Source organism: Bos javanicus, chromosome 10 (genome assembly GCF_032452875.1).
Source record: "Bos javanicus breed banteng chromosome 10, ARS-OSU_banteng_1.0, whole genome shotgun sequence".
NCBI classification, from domain to species: domain Eukaryota; kingdom Metazoa; phylum Chordata; class Mammalia; order Artiodactyla; family Bovidae; genus Bos; species Bos javanicus.
The window spans coordinates 25,343,390-25,359,062 of NC_083877.1; the positions used below are offsets into that span (position 1 = coordinate 25,343,390).

The window sequence follows — 15,673 nt, forward strand, 5'->3', positions numbered from 1 at the left end:
GGACATTTCTCAAGGTAAGATCTGAGTTTCACTTAAGATTATCATCACTAGAGCTGTCATGTTTTAAATAGTTGCTTATTCTGTTACAACTGTGGCTTTGCTAGTTTTTTATTCATTTAATTCCAAGAAAAATGAAATAAGCACATCTTACATTAAATAAGTGCCTAGGGTATGCAGAGAATTAGCCTATATAAGTAAAAACACTTCGGGCCTATTTTTTAAAAGATATTTCATCAAACACAAGTGAACACAATTTCTTTAAACTTTGGTGAAACCTCTTATATTAAGGATGTCGAGTTCTCCTTTTTACACTCAAAACTGTGATACAATCAGAAAGTTGAGTACAGAAATATAATTGCAGAGAAATAAGAAGCTCCTAGGTGATGTTATTTTCTCTACAGTCTAGTGTGCTTATTATTACTGTGTTGAAAACCTTTGTTCTCAAACTAATAATGAATGTACAGATATGATAGTAACAGTTCTCTAAGAGGTAACCTTTAATGCAACCTTTTAGCCCCTTTAGAAGGGATGCACACAGTGATGTTTTTTTCCTAGGCTCAAAGCTGAGTACTCTATCATTTTAATAATCTTTTAGGTAATCCTATGACAATTCTACCAACAAGTTTCCTCAAACAATCCCCCACCTAGCCATCACCCCTATGTTCTACTTGTTTATATTCCCTTCACCCTTTCCTCTCTTATTATCACTGATATCTCTGCTTGTACTTGAAAGTAAAAAGCAATTCCAGATTGCAGCAAACTCAGTGGCCCTGCTCCATAGCTCCTGTAGAAGAGCGACAGAAGGGGAGAAAGGTGAAAGATGTAAAGGATCATCATAGGTTGAGATCAGGCACTACCAGAAGCCTCGCTTGTCTTTTTAAAATAGGCTCGGTGGACGTGTTCCCAGCAGTAAGTCTTCACTGGCTTGGAAAACAGACGTACTATTTCACAAACACCACTGTGTTTGAGTTTCTAGAGGCTACCCAGGCCAAGAAGACATCCCTAAAAAAGAAAAAGATACACACAAACTTAGAATTATAGCCTAGGTATGTTTTTTTAAAACTCTGTCTTAAACAAATAGGTTGATAGATATCACCTAAATAAGAATATAAGGGCAATAGGCCTAGAAGTCAGAAGTATAGCCAATCCTAATTTAAAGGATTTGAGATAGGAAATACCAATGCCTTGTTTCGTGGATGTAGATCAGTCTCAGGAAAACTGGGGAAATGGGCAGATTCGGAACTTCTTCCCTTTGCCCCATACTTAGCATTTTATTGTGCTACTTACCACCTATCCATCCTCAAACTCTAATTCATTACCTAAGTGGTCTGGTTTGCACTGACGAGATAAACTATACTAATGTTCAGTCACCAACAACTTGATGTGTCATAGTTTCAAAATGAACACGTAGAGTTAACGTGGTAACTGAAAAGTGTGACCTGCTAATCATGTCATCTTTGTCTGTACAGCAAATGTAAGCTCTTTTTAAGGAGGGACACTTTTCTAGTAGCTTCTGTGATCAGACATACATAGCAACCTACTCTACCTAAGGTAAGGTGATACTGATTATATGCTCAGATCCCATGTTATTCCAACAGTTGATTTAGCCATACATTAATTATAAGAAGGGAACTATAAGCTCACCTGCAGTGCTTCACCACGCACTCATTGCTGCAGTACTCATTGTCCCAGTCCTTACTCACAACGGGAGGGTTTTCACAGCCGGACCTCACACATCGAGGCTGGGGTGAAAGTGTCATGGGAGACCCACTCACCAATTCAACATCCATTTGAGAAGGAGACTCAACCTATGAGAGGAAGAGAGCATCAAAGACGGACTAGATTGCTACCTAGCCAGCCAGGCAGCTAGTCAAATTAACTCTGTGATCCAGTGGAGCAACACATATTACAGTCCCTCACAGGTAGGGGTAAAGTTCCAAAGGAAGGTGAATTCTTGGTCTCACTCCAAATCCAGCTTTAGAATTTTGTCATCCAGACTGACATGATGCTTCCCATCAGGGGAATGCTGGTCATAATGCTAGTGTTTAATCTTAACCTATCACTAACTTTATTCTACACAGAGGAATAATATTCCTCTGAAAATATCAATTCAAAAGTAGGAGTAGAGGTTGGGGTCACCTCAACTAAGATCAGAGGGACTAAGAGAAGATAAACTTTCGAGATCCATAGTTCCTGATTTTGCAGGATGGGGTGGTTTTGTTGTTGTTGTTTTTTTTAATTGTTTCTCATGTTGCTGTATGGCAGAAACCAACACAGTATTGTAAAGCAGTTATCCTCCAATTAAAAAAAAATGGCCCACATCAAAAAAACATTGTTTCATTAGTTACAAAGCTAGGATCACAAATAGACCCAGATTTCAAGTTAAAGTAGGGTAAATTGGCATCTATCTCTTTGGAAAGACTCATTGATATGTACTAGCTGAATTTTTCTACCTATATCCCCTACCCATCCCTTTACTTAAAACATAAGCCAAGCAGTCAACGTTTGGGAGAAGTGGAAAAATTTGTCTCTATAGCTTTGGATCCTGGTGTAGACACTTGAAAAGTAACTATGCTTAGGCTGTATCTTTACTTGAATTACAGTATTACTTCTGCTGAGTTAAGGAGTAATCTAGGGCAGAAGGGCCTCTTAATGTTGCTTCTCAAGAACACTACAGAGTATCTTGGCTGGGACAATTCAGTTGTAAGCAAATGTCCTCTATAGGATATTTTGTATTCCTCGTCAGGCATTAAATGCTACTAGCAACTCCTGCTTTTATTGTATCAACCAAAATGCTTTCACTGATCTAGAGCAAATACCTGAAAACAGAGTCTCACCTCAGGAACTACATCTGTGATCATTTCACAGATTGTCTCAGGAGTGGTCTCCTCCACTGTATGGGTCTCAGGGCTGTTGTTCACAGGCTGCTCTGGACTACTTTCTACAGGTGGTGGAACTAAGGTAGTCTGCATTTTCAGAGTGGGTGGAGGCACAATCTTGACCTGTAGTGGAGGTGGCTGTTGCTGTAGGTTGATTCGAAATTTCTGAGGTGGAGGCTGTTGCATGGCCTGGAGTGGGGGAGGCTGTTGGAGAATGGTTACTTGCTGCTGAGTGGGGGGTTGAGGCATCTGCTGTAGTGGAGGGGGCTGTAGTCGGGGTGGAGGTAGTTGCATAGAAGCTGCTGCTGCTGCTGCTGCCTGCAACACCGATCGAGTGACAATCTGGGCTTGTTGACTGGGCTGGATAGTAGCTGTACTGGTTTGGCCAAGTTGGAGACCCCGAGAGGTCACCACTGTGGCTGGGATAACAGTAACCATCCCGCCTTGAGACATAGTAATAGAAGAGGGCAACATCTGTTTGGTAATAATCAACTTGGTAATATTGGGCTGACCCCCAGCCCCAGAAGATGCCTGGTTTGCCACATAGGATGAAAGAGTGGAATTGACAACAATGGAAGGAGACAGGGCAGGGGGCTCTGTTGAGGCTGGTGCTGGAGATGCTGGGTCAGCAGCAGCCACAGGAGGTGGAGAAGGAGTCTGTGATGGTGGCGCTGGGTCCATGTCCACAGTTTCCACAGTGGCCTAAAAGAAGATGAAAAAAAAATCAGGACATTTATCCTCTTTCCCAGGGTATGTTCACCCTAATCACCTTCCAAGAAAAGAATACATTACAGGTGGTAGGTAAAGAAAGAAAGAAAAGAAAAATGGGCAGCCATGTGTGCTACTTGGCTAAAGTAAACAATGACAATATCAAACTCAGAAAGACAGACTGTTCGGAGAGTTTTATGATGGAAACAAATGGGAAACCTGTTATATACTATTAAGCTTTAATACTACATAGTATTAATAGATTCCACAGATTTTTTTGGTGGTATTTACTTCTTATAAATGCTAATAAGCAGCTCAAAAACCTGTTTATTGGTTTAAATATACATCTATCCCAGTCCTCTTACCTGACACTCTTGATTATCTTTATAAGCAGCCAAAGCCTTCAGATACTCTTTCTTGGCAGCTTCAGTTTTCCTCTTATATACCTGCATGAAAGAAGCTGCTTTAAAAGTCCATATACTCATAGAAAAGACTAATAATCCTGTATTATTCATCAATGAAAGACAATTCATCTTAGTGTAAATATTGACAACCCTTCTTAGGTGAATACACTTCTGAAAACTAGTACTCAAGACAGCCTCCATGGCAGACTTGTATATGAAAGTCAGCCAATCAACAGTAGGCTTGCAGAATAACTACACTTCTAAAGCTAATAGCAACTACTGCCCACACTTCTGTAACCAACACAAATCCTGACCCCCTAACTACATGATAAAATCAGTAGTCTGCTTAGTCTGGGATCATGTCTACCCAGTCAGTATATACTCTCCCTCTTAAGGAATGTGGTAAACTGTAATGATGGCCACAATTCTTCCTGTTCTGTGTACCTAGTCTTCCATTAACAAATGAAACCTATTTCCCCTTCCTTTGAATTTGGGCTAGCTCTCTGAGTTGCTTTAACCATTAGAATGTGGCTGAATTGACACAAAGAGAATTTGGGGGCACCTGTTTTTGTTCTCTTGGAACACTGCTCTAAGCCTGCCAGTGTAAAGAAGTCAGTCTAGCCTATTTGGAGGATGAGAGACCATGCGAAAGAGACCAAGGCGTTTAAGCCAACAGGTAGCACCAACTGCCAGACATGGCAGCAAGGTCATCTTGAACAGCCATATCAGGCTGTTGTTTGTGAGTACAACTCCAGGAATAAACCCAGGTAAGAACACCAAGAAAACCACCTAACCAATTTACAGAATCATAATAAGTAATAAATTACTTCTGTCTTAAGCTACTAAATTTCTGGTGGTTTAGTGAGCAACACATAACTGATATAAATTATCTAATAAATTCAGTTTTTGTTTTAAGATTAAGTAGCAAATAACACCTGTTGAGTCTAGGGTAATGATAATTACACTCATCTGTAATTTCAATTGTATATTTATGTAGTACCACAATTTTCATTTGTTTAATTCAGCTTAAATTTAGGGAGGTTAACTATAGTTCTCAAGTTTATATGAGGCCAATGAAAAACTCCAAACTTGGCTGTGGATTCAGTGTTTTTTATAATAATTTTTATGTAGGTATTTTGGATTCAGTGTATGGCTGCAATTTTTAAGACATATGATCTTGAATCCCATTAATAAAGAGCTGATATTAAACAACATCTGAGAAAGTTAAAGCTTAGGTTTAATCCCCTTGCCTTTTTTTTAAACCAATTTTTAAAGTTATTTCGCTGCACCAGGTTTTAGTTGCGGCATGTGGGGTCTAGTTCCCTGACCAGGGATTGAACCTGGCTCCACTGCATCTGAAGCGTGGCGTCTCAGCCACTGGACCAGCATGGAGGTCCCTATCCCCCTTCTTCTTAAGAACTTCTATAACATTGTTCCTCATTATTTGCTCACCTGTTTTTGCTCTTCTCCAAGACTGTCCCACATAGAAGCCACAATTTTTGAAACCTCCCCAAAAGTGGCATTGGGATTCTGTCCCTTGATGGCAGCCTGTGTGTCACGAAAGAATAAAGCATATGCTGAAACTGGTTTTTGAGGTTCATTAGGATCTTTCTTTTTTCTCTTCTTTGGAGCCTTCTGCTTTTTCCCTGCTTCCACCACAACTGTTTTCTGGCTGGGAGGTTGCTGTGAGGAGAAAAGAGACAGAATTATGATGGAAGTATCACATCTGGAGAACTCACAGAAAAGGACTTTTAGATGGGGTAAACTAGTCATAGGAATGGAATTTTCAGAAATGCTAAATAAAAATAGAGGCAAGAGGATTAAGGCTTTAGTAAAGTATGTGAGAACAGATAAGTATGGGGATTGGAAAAAGCATTATAAACTGTAAATTAAGAGGCAGGACCCCATAACCAGGAAAGAGCAGAGAAATGGCAGGGCAGTAGGAGAGAAAACTTAGTAGGATCTGTATGTCAAAGGTTCTATCCCAGTGTAACATGGCAGATTTGATTTTGGCAGAGAATGCCTTACCCTCCGGAATTCCTCAACACCATCCTCATGAAGTGAACTTGTAGGTGAAGGGGTGGTTGAAAGACGATCCTCAGGTGACTGGGCAGGTGGCAGGATGGTGCCACCCCCTAAGCTCAGACCAAGTTGAGAACTCAGTTCTGACTGATCAATGGTGGTCAACTGGCTATGCCCCATCAAGCCAGATGTCATGTCTGTCATTGGTACATCAATTGTAACAGGTGGGTTGGCACTATACTGAGTTCCTATAGAATGATCCAAGTCCTGAGAGAAGCAGAAGGACAAATTAAACAGTAAATACAAAAAACACCACCTTTCCCTTCCCTGCACCTGAATTCAGGACAGTTTATAAACCCTCTGCTTACCCAGAATGCATCATCATTTAAACAAACATCAAATAATTTATCTACATATAAAACATACTAAGCTTTTTAATAAGTAGAGAAATTACAGGTTGAATACTAAGTCACTTATTTGTACTCAAAGGCCTATTCCAAAACAACTAAAAACAGCCAAAGAAGTCTTAATCTTGGACAAGTTCAGATCAAGTAAATCATTCAGTAATCTGGAGATAGTGATGACACACTGGGGAAAGAAAACCTTTCTCCCTGTACCCTCCTAAATAATGGCTGTTAAAGTTCAATGCACAGGCAAATCAGAGTAAAGCCAATGTGAGAAGAGATGTTTGGCATCAAGTGTAATGTGTGTCGATGTGCTGATGAGATGTGCTAGAAGCCCAATACACTGATTTATAACACACATTAATCCACTTAATCCACTCATGGTTCAGACAGGTTTTGAATACACCCCTCAACATACCAGCAATCACACTCATTTGAATCGTAGAATGTGAAAGCCATAATGTAATAGGGAAAAAACTTTTCTTTCAAAAATACAATAAATAATTTTCATTTCAGGGTTAACATTGGACATTTTACAATTTTAAAACATGTTTCAAATAAAATTGATTCAGATGATAAATCTCACTTATTCAAGGGAAGTGGGGTCTTTATTAGCGAGCCTTTAGTCAGAAGAATGAAAAATAAGTAATACCCAAGGGAATTAAGTAGGGCATACAGAGTCACTTGTATCTTCCCTAACACCATGCCCATGAAGTTGGGGAAGCCTGATAATGTCTTGCCCCTTACCATGGTCAAGCCCCCACTCAGGAGCCCCCCGCCCTGCTCCATCAAGCCATGGGTCATGCCCACAGGCATGTCCAACGTCTGGACCCCATACTGGGCTGAAAAGCTGCCATCCTGAGAGGAGGAAGGGTCTGCCAGGTCATCAAAGTGGCCAACCACATCCGAGACAGCCAATGAAGGATCGGAATCCAAGGAGATAGGTGGGATTTCAAATTCCTCATCACCCAGGCTTGGTGTGTGGAAAGTCTGTAGGGAGGGAAAAAAGGAAAAAGATTTAGTGGAAAGAGGAAGAATTGCATACTGCTAAGCGAAGAACGTGCCTGAGTACTAGACATTCTTAGTGTACTTCTTTTCAGCCTGGATCCCATTTTTGTTATCAATATCTTAGGACTTAATTTTAAAAATAAGAATCTTCTTCCTCATATCTTTGGCCATATGTCATGTACAAAGCTGCTAATATCAATCACAGTTTTCAATTCATTTATCTCTTTTCTACCTTTACCATCTTGGTTGTCCTAAATTATTTTGCCTATTGGTCTAATGAATGATTCTTTCAGCACCATTAGTAAGGACCCAACCTTTAAAACCTGTTTTGTTATGATGCTTAAAATCTGTCTGAAGATTCTAGGATACAGCAATTATTTCATAATTACTACACCTGAACTATTAGACCACAGAAATTCACTGTCCACCACACAATTAGACTTTGTTGTTTTAGGATCCTGTGAAGCAGATCCTAAAAAGAACTGTCAGGGGGACCTCATGGACTTCTAAAATATATGCACTTGAGAGTTTCCTACCTCTTTTCCATTTCAGAAATCATGATTTGTACAAAATTCCCATATGTACAGGATTTTCAGAAAACCCAACAATGCCAGCCAAAATAAGGATAACAGTGAGGAGAAAAACCTTCATAAGAGATATAGCCAGAGGGCAAACTGGTTCTCTAACAGTTCCTGAACATATTCCTGTCTTGCTCTGAACAAGCCTTTCTGCAAAAGAGGAAGAAAAAGATTACTCCAGCTAGAAGACCCAATCGCTTCCTCCTAATCCAACTACAATAATAATATACTCTTTCTACTCAGTGGTAAAGAACCTGCCTGCTAATGCTGGAGACACAGGAGACTCAGGTTCGATTTCTGGGTTGGGAGGATCCCCCAGAGAAGAAAATGGCAACTCACTCCAGTGTTCTTGCCTGGGAAGTCCCACAGGCAGAGGAGCCTGGCGGGCTACAGTCCATGACTCACAAGTAGTCAGACAGAACTGAGTGACTGAGAGTGCAGGCATGCACTCTGAATGAGGCCACCATTCACAGAGGTAACAGATCAATGTCCGACTTAAAATACATTAAATGCTATGGTTTCTTTTGATACTAAAAAACTAAAAATGGCAACATCTGCAGCAACAGAGTATTAATAACAGCAAATAGAGCATTAAAATAAAAGCAAGAGACTTTCGTGTCACAGAGATCTGGGTTCAAGTCCCTTCTCTGCCACTTACTATATGACCTCAAATGGGTTTTCCTAATTTATAAAATCAGAGTTGTAATCTCCTTATATGGTTATTAGGAGGACTAATGAGATTTACTACACAAAGGTTAGTCACATGGCCCTGATATATATAATTACTTAGTGATAACATGAATATCCTAATTGTTAGCTTGTCACCTACCCCAGCCAATTATCACAGATTGTTGGAATTTCAGAAACTTTACATTTTATCAACCTGTCATATGACACAATAAATATTAACTGATTCATATGAAATTCAGTAGATACCCACAGGTATTTTTTTTCTTTTCCATAATTAAGTAAGGTATCTCAAGCAGGATTTTAAAAAGGCAGACGAACCAGAGATCAAATTGCTAACATCCACTGGATCACAGAAAAAGCAAGAGAATTTTAGAAAAACATCTATTTCTGCTTCACTGACTATGATAAAGCCTTTGACTGTGTGGATAACAACAAACTGTGGGAAATTCTGAAAAAGACACCACCAGACCACCTGACCTGCCTCCTGAGAAACCTGTACGCAGGTCAAGAAGCAACAGTTAAAACCAGACATGGAACAAAGAACTGGTTCCAAATTGGGAAAGGAGTATGTCAAGGCTGTATATTGTCATTCTGCTTATTTCACTTATATGCAGAGTATATCATGCAAAATGCCAGGCTGGATGAAGCATAAGCTGGAAACAAGATTGCCAAGAGAAATATCAATAACCTCAGATATGCAGAAGACACCACCCTTATGGCAGAAAGTGAAGAGGAACTAAAGAACCTCTCAATGAACATGAAAGAGGAGAGTGAAAAAGCTGGCTTAAAACTCAACATTCAAATAACAAAGATCATGGCATCTAGTCCCATCACTTCATGGCAAATGGATGGGGAAACAATGGAACAGTGACAGACTTTATTTTCTTGGGCTCCTGAATCACTGCAGGTGGTGACTGCAGCCATGAAATTAAAAGACACTTGTTCCTTGCAAGAAAAGCTATGACCAACCTAGAAAGCATGTTAAAAAGTAGAGACGTTACTTTGCCGACAAAGGTCCATCTAGTCAAAGCTATGGTTTTTCCCGTAGTCATGTATGGATGTGAGAGTTGGACCATAAAGAAGGCTAAGCACCGATGAGTTGATGCTTTTGAACTATGGTGTTGGAGAAGACTCTTGAGAGTCCCTTGGACTCCTAGGAGATCAAACCAGTCAATTCTAAAGGAAATCAGTCCTGAATATTCATTGGAAGGACTGATGCTGAAGCTAAAGCTTCAATACTTTGACCACCTGATGCGAAAAGCTGACTCACTGGGAAAGACCCTGATGGTGTGAAAGATTGAAGACAGGAGGAGAAGGGGATGACAGAGGATGAGATGGTTGAATGGCATCACTGACTCAATGGACATGAGTTAGAGCAAGCTCCAGGAGACGGTGAAGGAAAGGGAAGCCTGGCATGCTGCAGTCCACGGGGTCACAAAAAGTGGACACAACTGAGCAAGTGAACAATAACAACAACATTCTTTAAGAATTCCTCAAGGTTTTTCCAGACCTAGAAAGGATCTCACCAATATCACCATTTTTAATTTTGATAGAATATTTCCAGCTATTAAAACTAGGGAGAGAGTATGTCTGTGAAATTTCTCTGAAATCACACTGGGAAACAGAAAAAAGTTTCCTAGAAGACAAAAAGATACGTATATCGCTTCATTTCTATATTTTCCTCCTCCAAGAGCCTTACTATTTAGCATGGTAAACATTTGCGATAACACGAGGGAAGCATAAAGAGCACAGGAGCAGACAATTGAGGAAAAACTAAAACTCTCCCTAAGAACTGAACTTTCTTCAGTACACAAATCATACTTTTTCTTATTGTATGGAAGTTCTTAACTTCAGTCCATGACTCTGAGATTTCAGTTCAAGTTCATGTGAGCATTTTTCAGGAAAAAGAGTATAAAGACTTTTACCAAATTCTGATATAAACAAACAAAAGTTACAGTGACAGGAAGGATCCAGAGAAACATTTATTGTATTAGATCAACAGTTGTAAAACAGTGGTTTACAATTTTTTAAGAAGATACAGGTTGCTTTGGTAAAGCAAAAGATGACCATCCTTTTCTGCTTACCACAACAAATAAGTAACTCTGCTGATATGAAAATGATACTATTTGTTAATGAGAACTGAAAAAAGAATAAAAATTCATACAAAAGACCAGTGTTCTACAAAGGACTAGCCCTCATAAACCATCTGGAGTATTCTCATGAACTACACTAAACACCAAGGAAGCAGAGATTTCACTGTATCAAATTAACAAGGCTTTCTTTCTATGTACCACCCACTGGAATATGGAAACAGCTTTGTTATTCTGCATCCATGGCTTTAATCGTGTTTTGTTTTTTGTTACTTTGTTTCTTCCTTTAAAAAGGAAGAGTAAAATAACTGCAATGATCAAGAATACAGAAGGGGAAACCACGTGTTAGAATAGAGATCTACTCTAAAGCTTTTACTACCACAAACTATTGGTAAGATTATTAGATAATGAACATCTAAAGTTCTTTTATTTCAGTGGATTCACTATATAACTAAATCATAAACTCTAGCTTGTCAAATATAAAACATAAAACTGTAGCAAATACTAAAGTCAAACTAAGTGACGTGGACACAGAAAGAGGAAACAGAAACATGATTTCCCTCCCTTCTCAACTCAACTTTCATTTCCTTCTGTTAAATTCCTGGGGCTTTATGAAAGAAAGCAGTTTGGGAATTATAGTTTATAAGCAAGGATTATAAAGGTTTAGCTATCTAGGGAACTAAAAAAATTTAAAATACCATTTTCCTACCTTTTCACATTCCTCCATACCAAAACACACAATCCAGTATTTAAGTAATTTCTTGTGTAGATCATTCATTTTAAGGAAAAGTTCTTTTAATCAAACACCGATTTATTCAACAATACATTGGTCCTATGGATTATTAAAATAGTTTAATTGTTCTTAAAAATTGACATAGTAATGAAAATTTAACTATTTAGTCTGAAATCATTAACTGGTTCTAATGATTACTTAGAAAATTAGGAAAATTAAGGACAGGTATCTTTACGACTGGGGCTTCTCAGATGGCGCTAGTAGTAAAGAACCTGCCTGCCAATGCAGGAGATGCAAGAGACACTAGTTTGATCCCTGGATCAGGAAGATCTCCTGGAGAAGGGAATGGCAACTTACTCCAGTATTCTTGCCTGGAGACTCCCATGGACAGAGGAGCCTGGTGGGCTACAGTCCATAGGGTCACAAAGGATCGCAAAGGACTGAAGCGACTTAACATGCAAGCGTGCATCTTTATGACTAATTTCCCCAGAGTGCTCAAACTACAATATCATTATTTAAGTGCCAACCTAAACAAGATAAACAGAAAGATTAAACTCCCTTCAGACTATAGAGCTCTCCTAGCTCAAGCAATGCTATTACAAATGCTAAGCCTGCCTCTCTGGACACTTAATCTTTAAAAATTATTATTTCTTATTTTATTGAGGTATATGTTATGTAGAGCACACAAATTTTAAGTATATGGCTCAATGAATTTTTACATACATTAACACCCAATTATCTACTACCCAGATAAAGATACAGAACATTTCCATCACTCTAAAAGATTTTCTCATGCTCCTTTCTAGTCAATACTCCCTCCCATCAGTACAATGGGTACCACTATTCTGATTTCTATCAGCATAGTTTAGTGCTGTCTATTCTTGATCTTAATTTAAAAAATGAACTCATATAGTGTCTACTCTTTTTTATTTGGCTTCTTTTATTCAGTAATATATTTTTGAGATCACTCAGGTTGCATTGGAGAAAGCAATGGCACCCCACTCCAGCACTCTTGCCTGGAAAATCCCATGGATGGAGGAGCCTGGTGGGCCACAGTCCATGGGGTCGCTAAGAGTCGAACAGGACTCAATGACTTCACTTTCATGCATTGGAGAAGGAAATGGAAACCCACTCCAGTGTTCTTGCCTGGAGAATCCCAGGGACAGGGGAGCCTCGTGGGCTGCCGTCTATGGGGTCGCACAGAGTGGGACACGACTGAAGCAACTTAGCAGCAGCAGGTTGCATTTATTAGTAGTTCATTATTTTTTTATTGCTGTGTAGTATTCCTTTTAACAAACCTATCAGTTTATAGACATTTGTTTCCACTGTTTAGCTATATAAATCAAGTTTCTGTGGACATACATGTTTTTGATTAGTATATGCACTCATTTCTATTATGTATATACCAAGGAGTGGAATTACCAGGTCACAGGATAACTATATTTCATGTGTAGTAGATACTGCTAGTTTTCCAAAGAGGCTGAATCAATTTACACTCTCACCAGCAATGATTAAGAGTTATCTACATGCTTGCCAACTCCTGGAATTATCAGTCTTTTAAATTTCACCATTATGATGGGTATAAAATGGTACCTCATTGTTAATTGGCATTTCCCTGATAAGTGATGATGATACTTTTTCATATGCCTAGTGACAATTTGGATACCTTCTCCTCTGATGTGCAAGTTTAAATCTTTTGTCCATTTAAAAACTGGATTCTTTATTTCACTCTGCAGAAGTACCTGAATATACTCTGAATCTGAGCCAGATATATGTAATAAAATATCTTCTCCCAGTCTGTGAAGTGCCTATTTAATTTCTTAATGATGTCTACTGATGAAAAGTTCTTAAATTTTGGAAATTCCCTGTTGGTCTAGTGGTCAGGACTTGGCACTCTCAACTGTTTGGGCCTGGGTTCAGTCCCTGGTTGGGGAACTACAACCTGGATAGCTGCACAGCATAGCAAAAAAAACAAAAACAAAAACAAAACACTTTATTTCAAAGAAGTCCAATTTTTTCAACTTTTTTATGATAAGTATTTTTGTGGACATTTATTTTCCTTGCAAGAAACTCTAAACATTATCCTTCTTCTAAAGAAAAAAATTTTAATCACCTTCATCTTGTTTTAAGATATACTTGGGGTGGCACACAGTAAGACCAGAAACAACAAAAACCACAAACCAATTGAAATAAAGGAAAACAAACACACAAGAGGGGAAACAAAGGTGAAGAAGTTGTAATGGATAAGGAGAAATGGTAACGATGACAGGGCCCTAGGCTAAAGGAATTCACTGAAATTCAGATATGAACTTCTTGGCAAAAGAGTTTATAAAATTTTTTTTTCTTAAAGTAATAAAAGCAAACACAAAGGATAGACTCAAACCTGGAAAGTTCTTGATGAGGCCAATGTGAAATTTATGACACTCTAAATAAAGAAATTTAAATTGTGGAGACTTGATTCGGAAGAAATTGGTAATGATGTGCTTTCATGTGGATGAGACCAATGTGAAATCGACAACACTCCAAATAATGAAATGAAACCATGAAGATATCACTCAGAAGAAACTAACAATGAGATTGCAAAGCATCAAACAGATTTTGGTTTTATATTATTCCTAAATTTACTGCTCATTTGATTCACACTGTACTTAGGAGTGTAAAAATAAACAGTAATCACAATAAAGTTAAAAAAAAAACTAATAACATACCCCTCCCCCACCCCGGCCTTGCCCATCTAATTCTCATACATGAAAGCATTAAGGTTTGTTACTGGATAAGTTCATGAATGCGTGCCAAGTCGCTTCAGTCGAGTCCAACTCTTTGCGACCCTATGGATAAATTCATTTAACAGCAATTGAGAATTCTTGATACAAAAAAAGTGATCAAATGGTTTACGCCAAGTTTGAAAACAATTTAAAATTCTCAAAAGACAGTCGAAAGTTCAAAATTTCAGTTTCAGTTTCTCAAAGACTGAATTTATTTTTGTTCCTTTTCTTCTGCCTTGTCTAAACAAATGATACATATTTACGACAACATTTCAATTAAATCTTTTCCACGAACACTAAAGGACCTTACCACGATCATTACTTCTACTTCACAACATCGTAAGAAACTATTGTTACAATCATTTGACAGCTAGGGAAACTGACACATAAGGGTGAAGTAACCTACCCAAACTCTGAGGCACTGGCAAACAGAAACGCGTGCTCTACTCAATTCCATGTTTTCTCTCAAGTATTTCCTTTCATTCTCTCACTAGCACAACAAGCTAACACTCTGTAAGTAAACATAACCATTAACTTTCTAAAAATCGCTAGGTAGGAGTATTTAATGAAACACAGACCCCTTCAATAGAGTACGGTTTAAGAATGAACACGTTCCACAGTTGACATGTTAGGTAAACTCCTGCCCTTTCCCAAATTTCTTTGGCTGAAACATTCTCTCCTTACTGCGATCTCCCAATATTGTACTTGTTTCTCCTCCACGAAAGGAGACAATTTCACTCTGTACTCCAATACAGAATCGCTCTAAAATAGGTTCGCTTTTTCCAGAGTCCTGCTTTTCTGATGACAGCAGTTTTCCTGGCCTTCCGCGTAGTCCTCATAGGCTCTGAAGGCAGCTGCCACTTTTCTCCAAACATCAATAGCAGCCTCCGGTTCCCAACCCCCCGGCCCTGGCATCCGCGCTCTCCTCCCCATCACCCTATCCCACCGCTGCCTCCCACCCTCTCCACGCAGCGTCGGCAACTCATGCTCACCTCGGCCCCTGACAGGAAGGGGTGCGAGGGCCCTGTGATCGTCAGGTAATTGTCATTTCCTCCGGGAAACTGGAAACCAAAAGAAAGCCGCGGGGTTAAGTTAGGGGAAGCAGGGAGTTAGATCGGAGCGACGGATTCTGACCCATACATTATGACAACACCCCCCAAACCCCGCTCTCTCTCCCCTTCCGTCTGCCGCCGCTCCGCCCGGCTTCCCGCTTCTGCTTCAACCCCGTCAGCCGCGCTCTCAACGCTCAGGAGCCTACCTCCATCTTCACACAACGGCTATCACGGTCTCAGTGAACTCATCACTCCCACCGCCCCCCCCACACAGGACACGGAACTGCCGTCACTTCCCAACGTCGTGCGTCGCTCTCCGCTGATTGGAAGGAGCGCCTTG

At 39.5% G+C, this 15,673-nt stretch overlaps 1 protein-coding gene across 2 annotated transcripts; it reads right to left on the reverse strand.

Moving 5' to 3' along the window:
• Positions 1-90: 90 nt before the first annotated feature.
• TOX4 (TOX high mobility group box family member 4) lies at positions 91-15,639 on the reverse strand. 2 transcript variants are annotated; one of them, XM_061430537.1, is made up of 9 exons: positions 15,540-15,639; positions 15,274-15,342; positions 7,165-7,407; positions 6,020-6,280; positions 5,444-5,674; positions 3,953-4,033; positions 2,838-3,581; positions 1,645-1,808; positions 91-1,002 (listed from the first exon to the last, which is right to left on the reverse strand). In XM_061430537.1, the coding sequence occupies exons 1-9, from the start codon at positions 15,543-15,545 to the stop codon at positions 942-944; spliced, it is 1,860 nt and encodes a 619-aa protein (XP_061286521.1). In that variant the 5' UTR covers positions 15,546-15,639; the 3' UTR covers positions 91-941. The 2 variants fall into 2 exon arrangements, with proteins under 2 accessions (XP_061286521.1, XP_061286522.1); XM_061430538.1 differs by lacking the exon at positions 15,274-15,342 and having other exon boundaries at positions 265-1,002; positions 15,540-15,628.
• Between the last annotated feature and the right edge of the window lie 34 nt (positions 15,640-15,673).